This window comes from Pseudochaenichthys georgianus, chromosome 16 (assembly GCF_902827115.2).
Source record: "Pseudochaenichthys georgianus chromosome 16, fPseGeo1.2, whole genome shotgun sequence".
Taxonomy (NCBI): domain Eukaryota; kingdom Metazoa; phylum Chordata; class Actinopteri; order Perciformes; family Channichthyidae; genus Pseudochaenichthys; species Pseudochaenichthys georgianus.
This window is the reverse complement of record NC_047518.2, coordinates 29,094,606-29,115,283: the sequence shown is the minus strand read 5'-3', so window position 1 is coordinate 29,115,283 and position 20,678 is coordinate 29,094,606. Positions and strand designations below refer to the sequence as shown.

Below are 20,678 nucleotides of genomic sequence, written 5' to 3'. Positions count from 1 at the left end.
TATGAATTACGACCGGCTGTGGCTGGCTCGCTCCAGGGAGGAAGCGGCTTTACACAGACGATACAGGTGAGTCCTGCCGGGGATTGGAGCAAGCAAACGCGGCTCTCAATCCCCAGGTGTTGCGCAATCATTGTGTCCGTCTTCCTCTGGCCCACAGACAGCAGAGAGCGAACGCTCTCGCGGCTGCGGCCACACTCTAAAAAACAGTGGGTTATTTCATCTACCCAACCATGGGGTTATGAAATGTTTAACCCATTCTGGGTTATTAATATGGTATTGGGTTATTTTTGTGTAACCCAAGTGCTGGGTCAAAATATTTTTGTCTACCCAACCATTTGGTTATGAAATGTTTAACCCATTCTGGGTTATTAATATGGTATTGGGTTATTTTTGTGCAACCCAAGTGCTGGGTCAAAATATTTTTGTCTACCCAACCATTTGATTATGAAATGTTTAACTCATTCTGGGTTATGTATTGGGTATTGGTTTGCATGAATCGCAACAATTTCACATGTATTAGATTCATTCATGTTGAGAGAAACTGAGACAAAGGGGACTTCCAGATAGGGCTGTGGCGATACACTAATCTCACGATACGATACACGATATTCAGCCAACGATACGATATATATCACGATATTCAGCCAACGATTCGATACACTTATATCATTTTCTGAAAGATTTTAAAGGGACAGTGGGATTTTGGTGACATCTTGTGAGTGTTCCATTGACTTGGATTGAATTAATTCAACTGAAAACTGAAAGCATCAATTATACAATATATGGCTCTGACAGAGCGTCTCCAGCTTGCAAATGCTGGACAAAATGAATCAAAAGATGTGGTGAGAAAATTAGTTTCATTTATTGAAACAGTGCAAACTCTAGCTGTAAAGTGCAGTATCACAATGGACAATGGAGAATTAAAAGGTGCAGCAGGTGGCGGAACACGGGGGATTTGAATGGGACTTGTTAGAAATTAAAATCAATGTTTTGATGGCATAAAGTACCATAAACATACCGTCAGTTTAAATGCTGTTTTATACTGAAAAACCAGAAGTTGTTGTGCACAACTAGTTGTTGAGCTTTTATTCTGAAAATCCTTCATCTCCGGTTAGCATTTAGCATGTGGCTAATATACAATTTCCTATAGAGGTGAATTTAGTAGCGATATGACACGGAGTGTTGCACACCGACACCTACTGATTTCAACACTACAACTATAGACGTCGAGATATTATTATTGCTGAATATTAAATGAAGGTACAGTTTATTTGAATACGTTTGTTTACAGACGTGGGTAGCATGAGACAACATTCGGAACTACCGGAAATGATACCAGCCGTGAGGTATCACAATTATACAAACATGGGTTAATTATTGGAGGTAACGGAGTTATTTATTTTGTTAAAGTTTCAGCTACAATAAAACAACCATGGTGCTGTTTCTTTTGATGTGAAATATTATTTATATATTTTAAATAAAAAGAAATGTTAATTCTGTTTACAGTTCTGTCATTATGTAATGTCATTTGTTAATTCAGTTTTAAAGCTTAGCACTTAAGGCTGGATCCATGTCTTTTAAATTGAAGAACTCTGTTGAATTGGTTTGGATATGAAGTAATTCGTCAACTTCTGTCTGATAAGGGGACTGATAAGGTTTGGTGTAAAAAAAAAAGAAGCAGGTTCTCTGTAACTTAACTTTCACTTTCATTGGTCTCTCTCAATTTTTCACAGCAATTTGTGACTGCAAAAGTTCCTGTGGCTGCTGTCCGTAGTTGGTTAACTAATCTTGCTCTATTGTGGGTTGACCTGTTTCTAGCAGTCACAAAAGTGTATCACTCTATATAAAAATAAAGGCTTTGATATAACCATAAGTCTGCAGATAAAATACAATGCTAATAACCATAGTAAGTGGGGCTCATGTGTGCTAAATACAACAGGTAATACAAATAAATGAATAGGAGAAGCAGACATTTGTCAGTTTTAGTAGCCTCATCAGCAGTGAGGTTGAAGTCAAGCAAATGTACATTTTATGTTTTGTTTTAATTAAGCTCTTTATGTGTTTTTTGTCTCAGATCAATGGACGATTTTGTGTGTGACACATTGACACAGTGGCAGTTGACAGACCTTATTGATAGATTTAAAGGTAAGAACATGTTTTTGTTTACGTTCACAGCAAGCAGATCGTCTGTATAGCTAGGTAAAGGAATTATTTGAAATGGCATTGACTGCATTGTATTTTATGTTACTGAAAATGCATTTTTATTCCAATAGCTTCCATGTAATTAGCCTCTTATTTTTTGCTGTTCTCCATGGTTTAAATATGTCCTTGTATTTTGTTTTTTTGTCTTTCAGACGAGGGAATTGACGAGGAGAGTTTTCTTCTTTTAGACGAGGGGACCATCAGCCAATTGATTCCAAAAGCTGGCCCCAGGCTTAAGTTCCTCAAAAAATTTAGAGGACTTGTAAGTATAGTTAGATCACTGCAGATGTGAGAGGCTACACCCCTCCCCCACACACGCATATTAATTCTGAGGATTTGTTCAAATTTGTGAGCAGATGGCATATATTTGCTTTAAATGCAAAAGGCAAATTCCAGGGGATGCCAAGACTCTCTTTCAACATTTACGTGCAGTACATCATGTAAACCATTCATCAACATATTTCCAATGTAGTGAAACTGGTTGTGGTAGAACATTTTCTTTTATAAGGTCTTATAGAAGACACCTATTAAAGGAGCATGAAAACCAAAGTGATGATCCCCTTGAAGGCCCAGCCTGTTGACATACAGCTTGCTGAAAATGAGCCTGTACAGGGAGTTGAGGATGAATGGGATGAACTAGGGCAAGATGACATGACCAACCGGGTAGCCCTTTTTTTAGCTCATCTGAGGTCTAAACCTTCTTTGACATTCTCTAACTTAAACTTTATGGTTCAACACACCTCTAGTTTAATTGGTGATATTGTGGGCAAACTAGAATCAAAGACTATGTCTTTATTTCGTCATTTTGGTCTTGATCAAAGCCCAGAGGTAGAAGAGCTTGGGCTGGAGTTCTTGGAATTAGCCGAGCCTTTCAAAGGACTTGATACAGATTATAAACAGATGCAGTATTTTGCTAAATCAGGAAACTTCATTCAGCCAGTTGAGGAGACTTTCACTGGGGGGGCATGCTTTGTTCAGCAAAGAGCCTCTGCCACTGTGCGACAAGTCTCAGTTCATGATTCATATCAGCGTATTCCGCTGCAGCGCCTTCTAACCAAGCTACTTGAAATTCCTGGGGTTTTACAGGCCATGCAAGAATGGCAGCAGAGAGAGAGTGATGCTCTTCAAGATTTATTTGATGGGCAGTTTTGTAAAACGCATCCACTGTTATTAAAAGAGGTTTCGATCCCACTTATGATTTACCAAGATGATTGTGAGACAGTCAATCCGCTTGGGTCTAAGACTGGGGTTCACAAGTTAGGATTTATATATTTCACCCTAAAGAGCTTGCCACCAGACCTGCTATCAAGTTTGCAGTCACACTTCCTTTTAGCAGTGTACAAATCCGATGACGCTAAGACCTATGGCCTTGATGCAGTGCTGCGCCCTATTGTGGAAGAGATCAGGTGTCTTGAGAGGGATGGCATCACTGTTGATACCCCCAACTTTCAAGGTGTTGTAAGGTTTACAGTGGTCCAGGTAGTGGGAGACAATTTGGGCGTGAATGCCATGCTTGGCTATATTGAAAGCTTCTCTGGAAATTATATGTGTCGGTTTTGCAGAATACATAAGGATGCCCGGAGGTCTCAGACGCTGGCAGATCCTGCACTATTGCGTGATGTCAATAGTCATGAGGCAGATTTGCGTACAGCCGACCGCTCCCAGACAGGCCTGAATAGAGACAGTGTCTTGAATGACTTGTCTTTCTATCATGTAACCGACAACATAGCACCTGACATCATGCATGATATACTGGAAGGCGTAGGGCCATATGAAGTCAAGCTTGTGTTAACTTCGCTGATTGAGCAGAAACATCTAACACTTGACAAACTAAACTACAGAATCACAAGCTTTGACTACGGCTTTTGTGATAAGGGTAACAAACCTTCTGTAATTAGTAAGGATGATCTAAAAAAGGTTAAAGGCGCCATGCATCAATCAGCAGCTCAAATGTGGTGCCTACTTAGGTTGCTGCCGACAATGATAGGTGACCTGGTCCCCATGCATTGCAAGGAATGGAAACTTCTCCTACTGTTACTGTTATGTATGGAGTTCATCTTCTCTCCTTCTCTTACTGTTGAAGCAACACTGTACTTAGCTAAAATCCTTGAAGAGCATCACTCTCTCTTCCTGGAGCTCTATCCTCTTCACTATTTGCTGCCAAAACACCACTTCATGCTCCATTACCCAAGAGCCATTCAAACGCTCGGACCCTTGACTCAGTTTTGGGCTATGAGATTCGAAGCGAAACACAACGGGTTAGCCATGTAACATGCAATTTCCGAAACATTTGCAAAACCATGGCCTTTCGCCATCAGATAGCGCAGTGCTATAATTTGCTGTGTGGAACTGTGTTGAGCCACAATACAGAAGTTGGTCCAGGGCACACTACCTTTCTGGCCAACATTGAGGGAGTTAAAGACATCGAAAGTGGTCTAACAGGCATTCCCCTTTTCAGTGAATTGTATGAACCAGCTTCGGTTACCTTTAAGGGAACTGCATATCGAGCAGGCATGACTGTATTCCTGTCTTATGACCCAGATGGAGAGCCCCAATTTGGTCTCATAAAGTCCATTTTAGTACTAGACCAAACATCACACACACCAACAATAAAACTTGTTGTACAGAAGTGGGAAACACAATGGTTTGATAGGCATTTCTTTGCATACAGTGTGATTCCCACTCAAGTTTTGGCAGCTGTTGATGTGAGAGAGCTGCTTGATCACCATCCCCTACATGCAGTGAAGTCATTCAGCGAGACTGATGACAGTTTATACATTTCACTGCGCTATAGACTTTTTTAGAAAATCAGTTTACTGCCACCAGTACAGTAGTATGACACTTTGTAAATAGCATTTTGACTCGACAAGTCCATTTTTTCCTGCCATATTTGTTTAGTGGTTAGCTATAAATGCTGCTTAAAAGGTGCCTTTGGACTACAGGGATGATCATGCGATGGAGTACTGGGATGTTTCTGTAAATACTGGGATGGATGTGATAAATTGTACAGTAAGTATTTTTTGTTTAATCTGTCTACATATCGTTGCTGTTGGGCAGAAACCTTGTGTCTCCATATTTAAACTATGTTTTTTATATTTCTAAATGTACTAATTCGTCATAGTGTTGTACAAATAGATCTACAAGCTCCCAACGTCAAGAGCTTGTCGATTGGCTATTTCACAATTTTAAAATGTTAAAAATTATAAACGGAACAATTTTGGACATACACGGTTTCCACCCGACGGCGACGGGTAGTCACTGTCAGTTAAGAAGTTACATGTTTGTTTTATATCTTTTTCAATTTGCCGTAGATCTGCATGGTCCAAACTTGTCGCATTTTTCATTCACTCGGGTGAAGGGTTTCTGAGTGGTTTTGTGTCTCTTAGGGGTCAATATAAACCATACTTTACACAGGTCTCTGAATTTATCAAAACTTTGGCGTGGTGCATATCTTTCACACAATGCATACTGTGTGCAGTCTGCTGGTGTGGTACACTGATTTACATTACTGATGCTCATCCGGCAATTCTAGGTGGCTGTCACTGTTTGTTACATTAACCTGGGTTCTGTTTAGATTGAACCTGCTGTGCCACCTACAAGTCCTGATGTCCAACCAACTGCCACAACTCCACCCTCCATGGAGGACCAAACGGCACCTGTCGTACCAGCGATGATACCTCAAACACTACATATAATTCCACAATTTGTAAGCTCCACTTTTTAAGACTTGGGTTTCACTTTTTTCTTTAATCAACACTAAAGAGTAATAAACGATATCTGTGATGTTGTCCCTTCTTGCAATTTTCTCAGGATATCCGCCAGATTCTCACAGGCTCAACTGAAGGCAAGCTGATCCTGGGGAGCCTTGATGAGGATGTGATCATCCCTTCGCAAAGAAAGTGCCTTGTCCGTATTTTGGTATCTCACCTCATGGAGAAGTTTGGAGAGAGGTAATTAAAAATAGTGGGGTTTTTTCTTGTTTTTGCTGAATGTTATGTTGGTTTGAAAAAGGTATATGAATCTTCTTTCAGGGGAAAAGATAAGACGGGACACTACTTTCAAGTCTCACATTTACCTAGACCACCAACATAAACATGCACAACACATGTACCAAAACACACGTTCAGTAGTGTTTTTAATTTATTAGGATGCCTATTAGCTGCAGAATATGCTACAGCCATTATACTGGGGTGCAACACATGTTTTAGAAATACTTAAGATCTAATTTGACTGCTGGTAATTTAGTTTTTCTGTGTTTGCAGTCCTACCAGTGAGACAAAAAAGGCCTTGGCTGCAGCTTTGATTCATGGGTTTCCCTCCTTGAAGGACGAGTCGGACACAAGCAGTGGCTTCGTAAGTAATTAACATTTTATTGAGGAATTGATGCTAAAACAGTCAGTTGAACACAATATAACTCATCTCCCAGCACCAGAGTACTGGACTTCTGTGCTGTTTGATGCCCGGTGTTGTCAGACAGACATACAGACAAACCCTGTTCTAGATGGCTCAGCCACATGTTGTCGCCACGCTATCAAAATGTGCCTCATCTCTATTCACCAAAGACTTTCATTTCTTGACAGGGATACTGGTTCACCCCAGGACGGAACCACCGCCCAGCCACTGGATTCCTCGAAGAGAGGCTTCGGAACGTCAGAAAGAGGATGAGAAAACCGGCCAGGTCACGGAGCACGCAGCAGACACCACCACAAAGTAGTGAAGCTGGCACTCGTAGGACATTCATACCAGGTAATCGTTGGAACTGAATAATTTGTTTAAGTAATACAGACACATAATTTGAGATTGTTAATATCCTTATGTGTACTTTTATAGAATGTACCATATCGGAAGAAAGAGCCATACAGTGTAAAGAATGGCTGAAACACAATTCGCAGCCCCTCAACCAGGTGGAGCAATACATGCAGGATACAGCAGTGTACAGGTCAGTAGGAATGCACTGAGGACACTAGCTGCAGCACTCATTCAATGTCATTTTGCCTATGCATGCACCTCATCATGGTACTGTTGCACCTCAAGTCATTCAAATCTGAACTACAGACTTCTCAAAACAAACTACTACTAGACACCTATGACCTAACCCCTGCTCATTATGATGCTATAGTGGGATGGCTCAGGGGAGGACAGAGTACAGCAACTTGCAATGGGCCTGGTTTTCAAGGGACCAGTGCCATGTACCTGTCAAAAATAAAAGGGCACAACACCAGTGGGAGCTCCATTACTCTCCCCCCCCCCCCCCCCCCATAATCGACACAAACATGGGGATGAATGCATTTTACTATTATGCTACCAAAATGTGGAACACCCTACCACCAGCCATCAAGAAAGTGCAACTCCTTACCCTCCAAAACTGCCATACAAGAGCACCTGTCTGCAACTGCCCTCGGGGCTTTTTGTGTTATCCTTTTAACATTCTTGTACTGCTGTACTTTCTGCAAACTATCAAACAGGGCCAAGTCTTTAAGGGAAAACGGGTGGGACATTCAGGGGATCCGCCAAGAGTTCCCACATCTATTCACTCCAGGCATGGTAAGTTAGGAAGGAGTATATGTTTACATATGATGTGGATGCATTGTTTATAACAATCTTTTATCAGTATGTCAGCTGCCACATTGAATTTTCTTTTTCATTTAGATTGCACAGGACTTTCAGATCCTACATAGAGAGGCTGCGCCTAAGCTCTTCGAAACCTGGCTCCCTTTGTTTAAAGACAAGATCCTGCACCTGGCGAGACGGGAAGGGAAACTTATCTCGTCGCTTGATGGATTAACACCCGGTAATACATTGTTATATTGTACAGTAGACTTTATTTTGCTACTAAATGACCAATTCACAGATTGCCATGCCACATATTGATACCTATAAAATTGTCTTCCTACAGATTGTTTGGGGGAACTTGCTCTGAGCCAGTTACCAACACTGCTTCCACCAACTGTCTACAGGGTTGGCCGAAAAGTGTTCCGGTACACTATCGAGGGTCTAAGTTGGCCTTCATCGATCATAAGCCTGTAAGTCCCTCTGCATATCTAAAGGGAAATGTTATTCTTTTAATCACTTGAACCCAGCATCCATATTCTTGGGGGGGTGGCTGGGACATTATCCAAAAATGGCAGCTAGATCGGCTATTTTTGGCGAAGAGATTTGGTGAAGATGGAAAACAGTGGTCTAAAGTACAGAGCCAACCAGGTCCAGTTTAAGTGGTTAAGAATGTGCCTGACTGCCTGTTATTCCTTGGCTCAAGAATAATTCAGAACATTGTTTCTGAATATGCATTTTATCAGCCACTGCCAAATCTTGCTTACTCTTTGCTTTTGCACAATCTTTTACTTTGTTTAATTTATCTTGTCTTTTGTTCTTTATTTCTTTCTCAGGTTGGAACAAACTTGGTGGAGTACCTCCATGAGGCGAAGGTGTCAAGACCTTACCCATATGTCCTGTCCCTGGGAAACGATATTTGGCACACCTCTCAGGCGTTCGTTATTCTTGATGGGGAGGCGTTGGAACAAAACACATTGCTTCAGGCAGTCGATGTCTGTTTCAAGGTATTCTATATCTTTGACATCGACTACACAAAGCAGTGTGAAGCTGTATGGAAATTCTTCCAAAATGCAGTGTACGAAATCAAGGGAGGAGAGGAGTCAAAACCTGCTACGTCCTTGCGTGCAGCAATACTTGCTTGCAAGTAGACTTGTGGTCTTGATCCTTTTCTTTTCTTCTGCTGGTCCTCCTGTTCTATTCTCTCTCTTCTTCTGCTTGGCTCAGAATAGGGTTCTATCTGGTTAAATCAAATATTGCAGGATTTTTGAAGTGTGTGTGTGATGTTCAAAATACTACCTAATGCTCAAAGTATTTTATGAGCAAGTTGTGTGCTGAGTTAAAAGAGCTAAATGGTGGAAGCATAAATTGTTAAAATGTTTATTTGCACATCTTAGTTTCCTGTCGTTCGGATCACCTAAAGGAGCAGTACATTTTTGTGATCATGTTGGAGGATTTTCTTTGTAACGTTTACATGGCCAGTATATGAACCAGTAATTTCTGAAAAAACGTATGTTGCTATTAGTGGTTCTCAAACCAGAAGCAAAGATTTTGAGATTTAGAAAGGGCAGATCTACAAGCTCATAGCGTGGCACAAAGTGCTATGAGCTTGTAGATCTGGATGCTGTTATGATGTGTTTATTCTAATGTGTGTTATGTACAGTACAGCCTGTAAACAACACACAGAACACAGCCTGTGTTTACAGGCTGTACTGTACATGCATAAATGTTAAGTTTTGTTTAAAGAAAGTTTTGCCCTTTATTGTGAACTGAATCTTTTGCCCTTTATTGTGAACTGAATCTTTTGCACTTTATTGAACTGTCAATTGTTATAACAATAAAATGAATATTTTTCTAAGATTCCAACATTGTTTAAAAGCGTTTATTGCATATTATATTATTTGCATGACCAAATATAGGATGTATTTTAAAAGGGTTTGTAATTTAAATGTTTAAGAGACATGGGTATTGCATTAAAAACATGACGATAATAACTTGTAGAATTAACCCATCGCAGCTATTATGACCCAGCATTTGGGTGTAATATTTAACCCAATCTATGGTAGAATTAACCCAGGGCTGTAATTAATTTAACCCAGCATTTGGATTAAATGTATAACCCATCTGCTGGGTTAAAATACACAACCCATTTCGTTGGGTCAAATTAACTACTGCTGGGTTGGTCCAATATTGATCCTGGCGTTGGGTTAAAAAACGACCCAAATGGGGTTGATTTTAACCCAGCATTTTTTAGTGTGCAGGGATGATTGGCCAAGCCCTTGATTATTGGATCCGAGTGGCGGGCAGCAGTCAGGCGACTCCTTCCCCTCCCTTCACGGATCACTATGTGGTTCCCCCGGCCCCATCCTCCCTCTCCTCCGGACGGGGGAGACAGGGCGGGGCCCGGTGTCAGCCCGGCAGCCGAGCCTGTGGGTTCGGCCGCCGGGCGGGGCCCGGTGTCAGCCCGGCAGCCGCGCCTGTGGGTGCGGAGGCCGCGCGAGGCCTGGTTTCAGCCGTGCAGCCCAGCCTGTAGGTTCGCCTGTCGGGCGGGGCCCGGTGTCAGCTCGGCAGCCGAGCCTGTGGGTTCGGCCGCCGGGCGGGGCCCGGTGTCAGCCCGGCAGCCGAGCCTGTGGGTTCGGCCGCCGGGCGGGGCCCGGTGTCAGCCCGGCAGCCGAGCCTGTGGGTTCGGATGCCGGGCGGGGCCCGGTGTCAGCCCGGCAGCCGAGCCTGTGGGTTCGGCCGCCGGGCGGGGCCCGGTGTCAGCCCGGCAGCCGAGCCTGTGGGTTCGGCCGCCGGGCGGGGCCCGGTGTCAGCCCGGCAGCCGAGCCTGTGGGTTCGGCCGCCGGGCGGGGCCCGGTGTCAGCCCGGCAGCCGAGCCTGTGGGTTCGGCCGCCGGGCGGGGCCCGGTGTCAGCCCGGCAGCCGAGCCTGTGGGTTCGGCCGCCGGGCGGGGCCCGGTGTCAGCCCGGCAGCCGAGCCTGTGGGTTCGGCCGCCGGGCGGGGCCCGGTGTCAGCCCGGCAGCCGAGCCTGTGGGTTCGGCCGCCGGGCGGGGCCCGGTGTCAGCCCGGCAGCCGAGCCTGTGGGTTTGGCCGCCGGGCGGGGCCCGGTGTCAGCCCGGCAGCTGAGCCTGTGGGTTCGGCCGCCGGGCGGGGCCCGGTGTCAGCCCGGCAGCCGAGCCTGTGGGTTCGGCCGCCGGGCGGGGCCCGGTGTCAGCCCGGCAGCCGAGCCTGTGGGTTCGGCCGCCGGGCGGGGCCCGGTGTCAGCCCGGCAGCCGAGCCTGTGGGTTCGGCCGCCGGGCGGGGCCCGGTGTCAGCCCGGCAGCCGAGCCTGTGGGTTCGGCCGCCGGGCGGGGCCCGGTGTCAGCCCGGCGGCCGAGCCTGTGGGTTCGGCCGCCGGGCGGGGCCCGGTGTCAGCCCGGCAGCCGAGCCTGTGGGTTCGGCCGCCGGGCGGGGCCCGGTGTCAGCCCGGCGGCCGGGCCGGTGGGGTCGGCCGCCGGGCGGGGCGCGGTGTCAGCCGGGCGGCCGAGCCTGTGGGTTCGGCAGCCGGGCGGGGCCCGGTGTCAGCCCGGCAGCCGAGCCTGTGGGTTCGGCCGCCGGGCGGGGCCCGGTGTCAGCCCGGCAGCCGAGCCTGTGGTTCGGCCGCCGGGCGGGGCCCGGTGTCAGCCCGGCAGCCGAGCCTGTGGGTTCGGCCGCCGGGCGGGGCCCGGTGTCAGCCCGGCAGCCGAGCCTGTGGGTTCGGCCGCCGGGCGGGGCCCGGTGTCAGCCCGGCAGCCGAGCCTGTGGGTTCGGCCGCCGGGCGGGGCCCGGTGTCAGCCCGGCAGCCGAGCCTGTGGGTTCGGCCGCCGGGCGGGGCCCGGTGTCAGCCCGGCAGCCGAGCCTGTGGGTTCGGCCGCCGGGCGGGGCCCGGTGTCAGCCCGGCAGCCGAGCCTGTGGGTTCGGCCGCCGGGCGGGGCCCAGTGTCAGCCCGGCAGCCGAGCCTGTGGGTTCGGCCGCCGGGCGGGGCCCGGTGTCAGCCCGGCAGCCGAGCCTGTGGGTTCGGCCGCCGGGCGGGGCCCGGTGTCAGCCCGGCAGCCGAGCCTGTGGGTTCGGCCGCCGGGCGGGGCCCGGTGTCAGCCCGGCAGCCGAGCCTGTGGGTTCGGCCGCCGGGCGGGGCCCGGTGTCAGCCCGGCAGCCGAGCCTGTGGGTTCGGCCGCCGGGCGGGGCCCGGTGTCAGCCCGGCAGCCGAGCCTGTGGGTTCGGCCGCCGGGCGGGGCCCGGTGTCAGCCCGGCAGCCGAGCCTGTGGGTTCGGCCGCCGGGCGGGGCCCGGTGTCAGCCCGGCAGCCGAGCCTGTGGGTTCGGCCGCCGGGCGGGGCCCGGTGTCAGCCCGGCAGCCGAGCCTGTGGGTTCGGCCGCCGGGCGGGGCCCGGTGTCAGCCCGGCAGCCGAGCCTGTGGGTTCGGCCGCCGGGCGGGGCCCGGTGTCAGCCCGGCAGCCGAGCCTGTGGGTTCGGCCGCCGGGCGGGGCCCGGTGTCAGCCCGGCAGCCGAGCCTGTGGGTTCGGCCGCCGGGCGGGGCCCGGTGTCGGCCCGGCAGCCGAGCCTGTGGGTTCGGCCGCCGGGCGGGGCCCGGTGTCAGCCCGGCAGCCGAGCCTGTGGGTTCGGCCGCCGGGCGGGGCCCGGTGTCAGCCCGGCAGCCGAGCCTGTGGGTTCGGCCGCCGGGCGGGGCCCGGTGTCAGCCCGGCAGCCGAGCCTGTGGGTTCGGCCGTATAGGTGGTATTCTCCAGGAACTCCCGGAGATCATCGGAAAGGCAGCCGCCTAAGGAGATCTCCTCCGGATGACATAAGCGGTTGCCTCATAGCCTGTCGGTTATTAGGCAACAGGGCTCGCGGCACAAACCGGCTGTCTTTAAAACCTGGCGGTTGATTAGACGGCACGGACTTGTTTCCTATGTCACAGATAGGCCTCCACACACCTTTCATTCCTCAAGCGGGTTTGAGCGTGAACGCGCCTCAATGTCCGGTTTACGAGCCTTCTCCTAAACGGCGACATGATGAGAGCCGCTGTGCAATACAGCGTGTGGAGGTGCAAGAGCCGGCTGTAACCTGTCAGTCAGCAGGCAGCAGGGCTCGTGGCGCAAGCCAGCTGTATTTAACTAGGCGGTTATTAGACAGCAAGGCTTGACGTTTAAACCTGATGCTCCTAACCTGTCGGCTATAGGCAGCACGTTTTTTTTCCTCTGTCCCAGATGTGCCTACTACACACGGTCGTAATGAGCCCAGGGCTGTTATTACGCACTGTGTGAATAGCACTGCACACACCTCCGCTCATTCCCTCAGCGGGTTTGAGCGTGAACGCGCCTCAATGTCCAGTTTACGAGCCTTCTCCTAAACAGAGACAGGATGAGAGCCGGTGTGAGATGCAGCGTGTGGAGGGCCCCTCGCAGCTTTTCGGTCCGGGCCCCTCTTGGGTTGCTTCACGGGCAACGGCGGCGAGGGCTCTGACGTGGCTCGTCACCATGACAACCACAGCACATCCAGAGCATGTCGCGCGCTCTCAGAATATTACTCAGAATGGCGACGTGTGTGTTCGATGGACAGATGAATAATAATAAGCAGCAAGGCCCACCGGGTAAGCCGGCTGCCCCTAACCTGTCGGCTATGGGCAGCATGGCTCGCTGCATAAATAGGCTGTCTTTAAAACCTATTGGTTTTTAGGCAGCTCAGTTTTTCTCCTCTGTCCCAAACCTACCTCCTACACACGGTAATGAGCCCACGAGTGCCATTATTACAGTGAGGACAGCACTGCACACAGCTCCGCTCATCCCTTAGGGGTGTTGAGCGTGAACGCACCTCGGTGTCCAGTTTAACACTGTAAGCAATTACTGTTATTTTTCAGCTGATTTTCGGCACTAATCTACTGGCAGCCCCCTATAACCAGAATGTTTCTGTGAATTATTAAATTGTGTACAGTAATAACTGAAATTGTTCAACAGTATGAATACTGTATACTTTCAGTGTATTGCTGGCGACTGCTGCTGGTATTTTACTGTTAATGAGAGAGGCTGTAAAATCATTTCACAGTATGAGTACTGTGGTATGGCAGTGAAGTGCAGGCGTCTGTGAAGAGACTGCCGGCGCTTTACTGTTTGACAGGAAAATGTGTTACAGTGGACATAATGAGAGCCTGTGTGAGGTGCAGCGTCTGGAGGGCTCTGGCGTGGCTCGTCACCATGACAACCACAGCACATCCAGAGCAGGTTGGCGCGCTGAGTGGCGGCGCGTGTGTTCAATGGACAGATGGAATATAATATGCAGCAAGGCTCCCCGGTTAAGCCGGCTGCCAATAGCCTATTGGTTACTTGGCAGCATGGCTCGCTGCCTAAGCCGGCTGGGTTTTTTAACTTATCGGTTAATAAAACAGCAGGGCTTACTATTCAATCCGTCTACCTTTAAACTTTTTGGGTTTAGGCAGCACGGATTTTTCCTCTGTCTCAGACACCTCCTACCCACGGTCGTAATAAGCCCACGGAGGGCCATTATTACACCTCGGGTGGACAGCACTGCACACACCTCCGCTCATCCCTTAGTGATGTTGAGCGTGAATGCGCAGTTTACGAGTCTTCTCCTAAACGGCGACATAATGAGAGCCTGTGTGAAATGCAGCGTGTGGAGGTCTCTGGCGTGGTTTGCCACCAACCACAGCACATCCAGAGAATGTACACCTGGCGCTATCAGAGTACTGGATGGTACTCAGGGTGGCGGCGCGTGTGTCTGATGGACAGATGGATGAGCAGGCGGATGGGCAGAGAGTAGTCTCTGCAGTTCGCCTCTCCCCCCCGCAGTTCTACGGGATACAGGAAGTCCTGTCATCCCGGGAACAGTGTCGCGCGCTCCGTGCAGAGCGGCAGGAACTCTGGTTAAAAGGAAGCTTTTTTCCAGGGTTCCTCATGGGGAAGAAAATCAGGGTTTTTACTCCCGGTATTTTCTGGTCCCGAAGGAGACGGGGCGGGGGGAATGAGACCCATCCTCGATCTGTCAGTGTCCAACAAGGGAATGGCCTTTTCCCATGCTGACGATCAAACAGGTGCTGGAGTGTTCACCAGGGAGGTGCACATCCATAGTCCTGAAGGATGCAGTCCTCCACGTAACCATCATCCCGAAACACAGAATTTCCTGTGTTTCTCATTCCTGGCTCCACGGCACTTTTTCAAAGTGGGTGGAGCCGGTGGGAGCAGCTACTCAGAATGGGGATGAGTGTTATTTTACCTGGACGACCGGCTGTGGCTGGCTCGCTCCAGGAAGGGAGGAAGCGGCTTACAGACGATACAGCTCGTATCTCATCTGTCAAACCTGGGTTTCATTATCAACTGGAAGAAGAGCTGTCCTCGTCCCTCCCAGGTTATCTTTTTAACTGGGAGTGGAATTGAACTCAGCCCGCATGAGAGCGCGACTCTCACAGCGGAGAGGAGAGAAAGTGACAGCTCTCCTCCGGCGCGTCACACCCCGCGGGGCGGTGACGGCCCTCTCTGTGATGCAGCTGTTAGACATATCAGCTGGTCACATGGTGATCCCCCTGGGTCTCCTTCATAGTGAGGAGACTCCAGGTGGTTTATTCGCCTGTGCATCGACCCCGTGCGTCAGAGGAGACGCATGGTGTACATTCCTCCTTCCGTGGTTTTGGATTTGACCTACTGGAAAAATCTCCACGTCCTGTCAGTGGGGGTGCCCCTGAGCAGAGTGACGTCACACACCGCAGTGTTCACAGACGCATCTCTCGCAGGCTGAGGAACGTGCATGTCGCAGGCAGTGGGGGGACAGTGGCCGGGTCACATGTCTCTCCATATAACGTGCTGGAATTACTCTCCGTATGGAAAGTGCTCCAGCACTTCGTCCCGTGGCTGTACAATCAACATTGATTCAAACAGACAACAAAGCAGCGGCGGCCTACATAAATCGCCAGGGAGGTGTTCGATCAGCGCAGCTGCTGAACACACATCCCACACAGCCAAATGGACAGCATTCCGTGGGGTGTGTAGGGAGAAGCCTGGACCCCGTTGGCCCCCCTGCCTCGTGCTGGCGTTCCTCCAGCTGTTGCTGGACAGGAATTGGCTTATAGCACGGTAAAAACATATGCTGCTGCCATTCCATCTTGCCACGTAGGTTTGGTGTCAGCACGGTGTTTAGTCACCCTCTGACAAAACGTTTTCTACGGGGAGCACAGAGACTCAGACATGTGTCACACGCTTTAGCGCCTCAATGGGTTTTTGGCTTAGTATTACGCGCACTGAGTAAAGTTCCATTGAACCTTTAGATCAGGTTCCCCTGAAGTTCTTGTTGTGAGGGAAATATTTTGTTGTGTGTTTGTACCAAAAAGCATTTTGTGTTTCACATAGGTCTGCCATAACTTAGAGCAGGGGGTTAAAGGTTAAAGGGTTAAAGGTTCCGCTTTCCTGTTGGGGGACTGTGACTAACTGCCAGAGGACTTTAACAGACTGTCTTTGTCTCTGAATCCAGGTTCTTGTGATTATCGATCAGAAGACGCGCGAAATAGAGGCTCCTCCTTGATTATCTGTGTAGATTTGCGCTGTGTTTCTGTGTAATCTTCAGTGTTGGCTGGGGAATCACATGATGAAGTCGTGTGAGAACCCTGCCAATGCTCCCGGCCGTGGCTCTCAATAAACTCAGGTGTTTGATATAAAGCGGACTCCAGCCTCCATTCCTTCCATCAACATTGCTGAAAAGAAAATCTCTCTCACACTTGTCAGCCAAAGTAGCTCTGCTCCTGGCTCTCACATCAGCTAAAGGGTGAGTGATATGTCTGCTCTCTCTGTGGCTCCGTCATGTCTCCAGATCCAAGGAGATGGCAGTTCAGCTGTTTTGCGCCTTAAACCGGCTTTTATGCCAAAGGTGATCACAAGCTCTTTTAAATCGAGAGGGATCACTTTGGATGGTTTCTTCCCTCCTCCTCACACATCAGAGGAAGAAGCCACATCTCATCTCCTCTGTCCCGTACGTGCGCTGTCATGTTATATTGCACGCACAGCCACGTTGCGCAAGTCTCAGCGCCTGTTTGTGCATTACAGAGAGCACTCAATAGGGCAGCCTCTATCTGCACAGCGGCTGTCACACTGGTTGTGTGAGGCTGTGTCACAGGTGCATGTCTACTCTGGGGTGGATCCCCCAGAAAACATCAAAGCGCACAGCACCAGAGGAATTTCAACCTCTATGACGTTGCATGGAGGAATGACAGTGGGAGACATTTGCAATGCTGCATCTTGGTCTTCCCCCTGTTCTTTTATTCGTTTTTATTTGAGGGATGTCTCCCATTCCTCTCTTACACATTCAGTACTGCTGTTCTGTCAGATTGAGTAATGTCAGGGACTAAACGGCGTGCCCTCTCTCCTGCCTATCGGCATTCAGAGAGCTGCCCCTTTTGCCCCTCTTTTATAGGTTTAACAAGTGGGATCTGTTTATACTCTACTTTTTTTTAAACGACGGGTATTCACCTTCATTCCCTTAAAGAGAATATTCATTTGGAATAATGCTATATTTCCAGGGACTGTGATGCTCCTTTCTTTTTCGCATGGGTTATTAATTGAGTAGATGGGTTTTTGTGCTTCTGGTTACGGACGGACCAGTGGGGCGTGGACTACATCCTGCTTCGCCCTTAACCCAATAGCGATAGCCTTAGAGGGCGAAGCCTCATACGAAATAGAACTGAGGTTACGTACTGTAACCCAGCTTCTATGAGTATAGGCGCAGCCCTCTAAGGTTCGGGCCCCACTGGCTCCGCGAATGGCTGAAGAAAAGCTGTTTGTGTGGGAGCAGTTGGACGGGCCATCTTCCTATTTATACGGAAGTGAGGCCGGAGGTGGGGCCCACGTCATAGGTGGGCGTGGATTAAGTCTGTCAGTGCTGCACACGTGCAGTAGGATTACCCAATAGCGATAGCCTTAGAGGGCTGCGCCTATACTCATAGAAGCTGGGTTACAGTACGTAACCTCAGCTCCTCCCTATCAGACAGGAAGAGAAATGAGGAATCGAAACTGAACAACAGAAGAAAGGTCTTATATCAGGAGCTTCAAAATCACTGCTAACAGACACATCCACTGCTGCCAAAACAAGGTAGGGAAGTGATCATCCAGCAGCTGTTGTCTATATCCTATCCTGCTTTGATGTTTGAAAACTCCCAGACAGCTGCTGTACACACATTGTTTACTTTACTACGTGTCCTATCACTTATGTAGTAGAACAGAAACAGTAAGAGGTAAAGGATTACTTAGGGGTGTTCGAGGTGAAAAGCAGTTTTTCTTACAGTTTTGACTTTGTAGTATTTGTTTCCCTCTAGGACTGCTGGGTAATGGCTGCCCTCAGGGTTTTCCCCCTTCTCTCCGTCTGTCTCCTGCTGGTTCATCAAGCCTTTGCCATAAACGATGCTCCCTGCCAGCTCTCCAAAGGGAACTACGCCTTCAACAACTTCAAGAAGCGCCACATTCCCTCTGGTACTCCTACTACTCTGGACCAGAACCAATGGATGAATTTCATCAAGAATAACGGCGACTGTTCCAGACCCACACAGTCCTTCCTGCACCCGAGCGACCTGGACAGGGTGATGGCTGTGTGCACATCCAAGGGGGGAGCCACGTACAAGGAGAACATGTGCATCAGCCGGCAGAGTTTCAGCTTTGTCACCGTGAGGAGCGAACCGGGAACGTGCGGCATCAGGAGCGTCATAGAGGAAACCAAACATCTGATCCTGGCCTGTAATGAGCTGAGCAATCAGTGCCTGCCGGTCCACTTTGAAGGAAACCCTGGAGATTTAAAACCAAGTAACAACGCCAAAGGCTGCCAGGACCCACGGACTGGTGATGCTCCCAGCTTCAAACTGACATGGCTCTGCTTATTATCCGTTCTTCTGGTTATCATTTACAACTGCCGAAATTAACTTGAGAAACTAGATAGGACAATAGGTCTCCTGGACACATTTGAGAACATTTGATTTGGAAAGTATTTGGCTTTAAAACAGTATTTTATATGAATCTCTAAATTACCAAAATATCAACCATATTTTTATAATCATTTCATTCTTTTAAATGTATTTTTGTACCACTATTATATGCTTGTGCCTATCTGTAAGTTTGTATCTCTGACGGATAATGAGGAGTTGGTGTTCTAAAGGCATTTCATTTTATTCCCAGCTATAGTATTATGTAGAAGAGCATGAATAAAATTGCTGTACAAAAGGGATTTCATTGTATTTAATGCACTGACGGTATCTGTAACAGTTAGAAAATGTACCCTGACCACAAAGCATGTTATGTACCAATACATTTCAAAATAGACAAAAAAGAAGAACAAGAGAAAACTATAAAATGTCTGACTTAAATAAATGTAAGACTGAACTTGTGAAAGTTTCCAAATATTTCCATACACATGTTGTACCAAAACTTGCATGATTAAAATACAAACTCAATCCAAACCACTTTTTTGTATTTGTGAAGTGTCAAAGTTTCCAGAACAAAACTATGAATAGGGCTGGGAGTCAGTGACTCACTCACATGTGCAAACAGTGGGTGTCCGGATAACCAAGAAACAACCCTGCAGAAACAAGTAAAGTCGAGTCAGTTGCGCTCAGTGCTCTGATAGGAATGATCAATACCAATACAAAACTGATATCATGACTAGAATATTGACCTTTACTCATTGCACCCAAAGATAGGGCCCAGCTCTACAGTGCAACTTTCAAGATAAAGACATTAATTTCACAAGTTGGCTACACCGTAACAGCGTGTGCTAATATTCAAACAGATCTCAAGTTGTAACGTATTGTTATTATATATCTTATGCAGTAATAAAGTAAATAGAGACCATCAGACCATTTCTCACACACTAATAATCAGCCTCCACATGCGCAGACTGCAGACACACAGATGATGGCAGTATTGCTCAGAAAGAGGTCAAAGAAAACGAGTCAAGGTTTTTCAACCACTTTAACTGTAAACTGTGTTTAGATTCATGTTGGTGAGGTTGTTGTTTTCCTCATATCAGTGTTTGCATCCAATCAATTTGAAATACCCAATGTTTCAGCATACAAATAAACCACTTATGTCTCAGATGTTTTTTTCATATTCATCTCTTTTACACGCAGATTCTTGAATGTACCCATGCTAGAGGTCCACATGGACTTATCCCTTTATTCTTTAAACCTGACATCTAATTTTAAATGTAAACTCTTACAACACTGTATTAACCTCTTAGTGCCATAGGGGGAAAGTATGCCTGGCTCTCCTATTGTCTGCACATTGTTATTGTATTCTTAGTAATTAGTGCATTTTTTGTTAGTTGATTTGGTTAGAAGAGAATTATTAAGAGAGCCACCATGTAATCACAAGAGACTTTAAAACTATATTTGGTTTAAGGGCCCCTCTACAAGATTAGGTCGTCATACAGGTGTGGCTTTAACAACTTAACATTTTTGCTTTTGTTAATTAAATGGTAGTTAGTATCCTCTTTGTTATTGTTATTTGTTAGCTTAGTTTACTGGTAGGTTAATGAGACTGAAGTATGAGAACGCCCTCTGCTGGACTACAAACAGTCTACTTCAGACAGCCGGTTGCTCTTAAACACTTTGTAACTAAAACTTCAAACAGCTCGTTAAAGTTGAATATTCCCCTGTTCAAACAAACGTTAGAAATACTAATAAAAAGTGACAGGGTTGGTGTGCAGTATTAAAAAAACTCACAAACTAATTGCCACGCAGTAACCTTTGCACTAAATGCTCTGCGGCCCCCCTGACAGTTACCTGCTAAACCTGACCCTGGACTTTTTTCACTAAACTCTATGGTAACTTCAACCTATCTTTATTTCTTAAACCCCTAAAAAAAGACCTGGAAAAACTGGAGGTCTTCCCTCAGCAGGTCAAACATGTCATTTCTAAGGAGATGAATCTG

General features: G+C 47.9%; 1 protein-coding gene across 3 annotated transcripts; it reads left to right on the top strand.

The window, feature by feature from the left end:
• The first annotated feature begins 2,358 nt into the window (after positions 1-2,358).
• Positions 2,359-19,207, top strand: LOC117460933 (uncharacterized). Of its 3 annotated transcripts, none has more exons than XM_071205895.1 (11): positions 2,359-5,211; positions 5,777-5,908; positions 6,013-6,152; positions 6,465-6,555; positions 6,783-6,948; positions 7,033-7,141; positions 7,668-7,746; positions 7,852-7,993; positions 8,099-8,225; positions 8,589-8,759; positions 18,077-19,207. In XM_071205895.1, the coding sequence occupies exons 1-11, from the start codon at positions 5,158-5,160 to the stop codon at positions 18,087-18,089; spliced, it is 1,224 nt and encodes a 407-aa protein (XP_071061996.1). In that variant the 5' UTR covers positions 2,359-5,157; the 3' UTR covers positions 18,090-19,207. The 3 variants fall into 3 exon arrangements, with proteins under 3 accessions (XP_071061996.1, XP_071061995.1, XP_033958455.2); XM_071205894.1 differs by lacking the exon at positions 18,077-19,207 and having other exon boundaries at positions 2,359-2,464; positions 5,101-5,211; positions 8,589-9,029; XM_034102564.2 differs by lacking the exon at positions 18,077-19,207 and having other exon boundaries at positions 8,589-9,029.
• Positions 19,208-20,678: the final 1,471 nt, after the last annotated feature.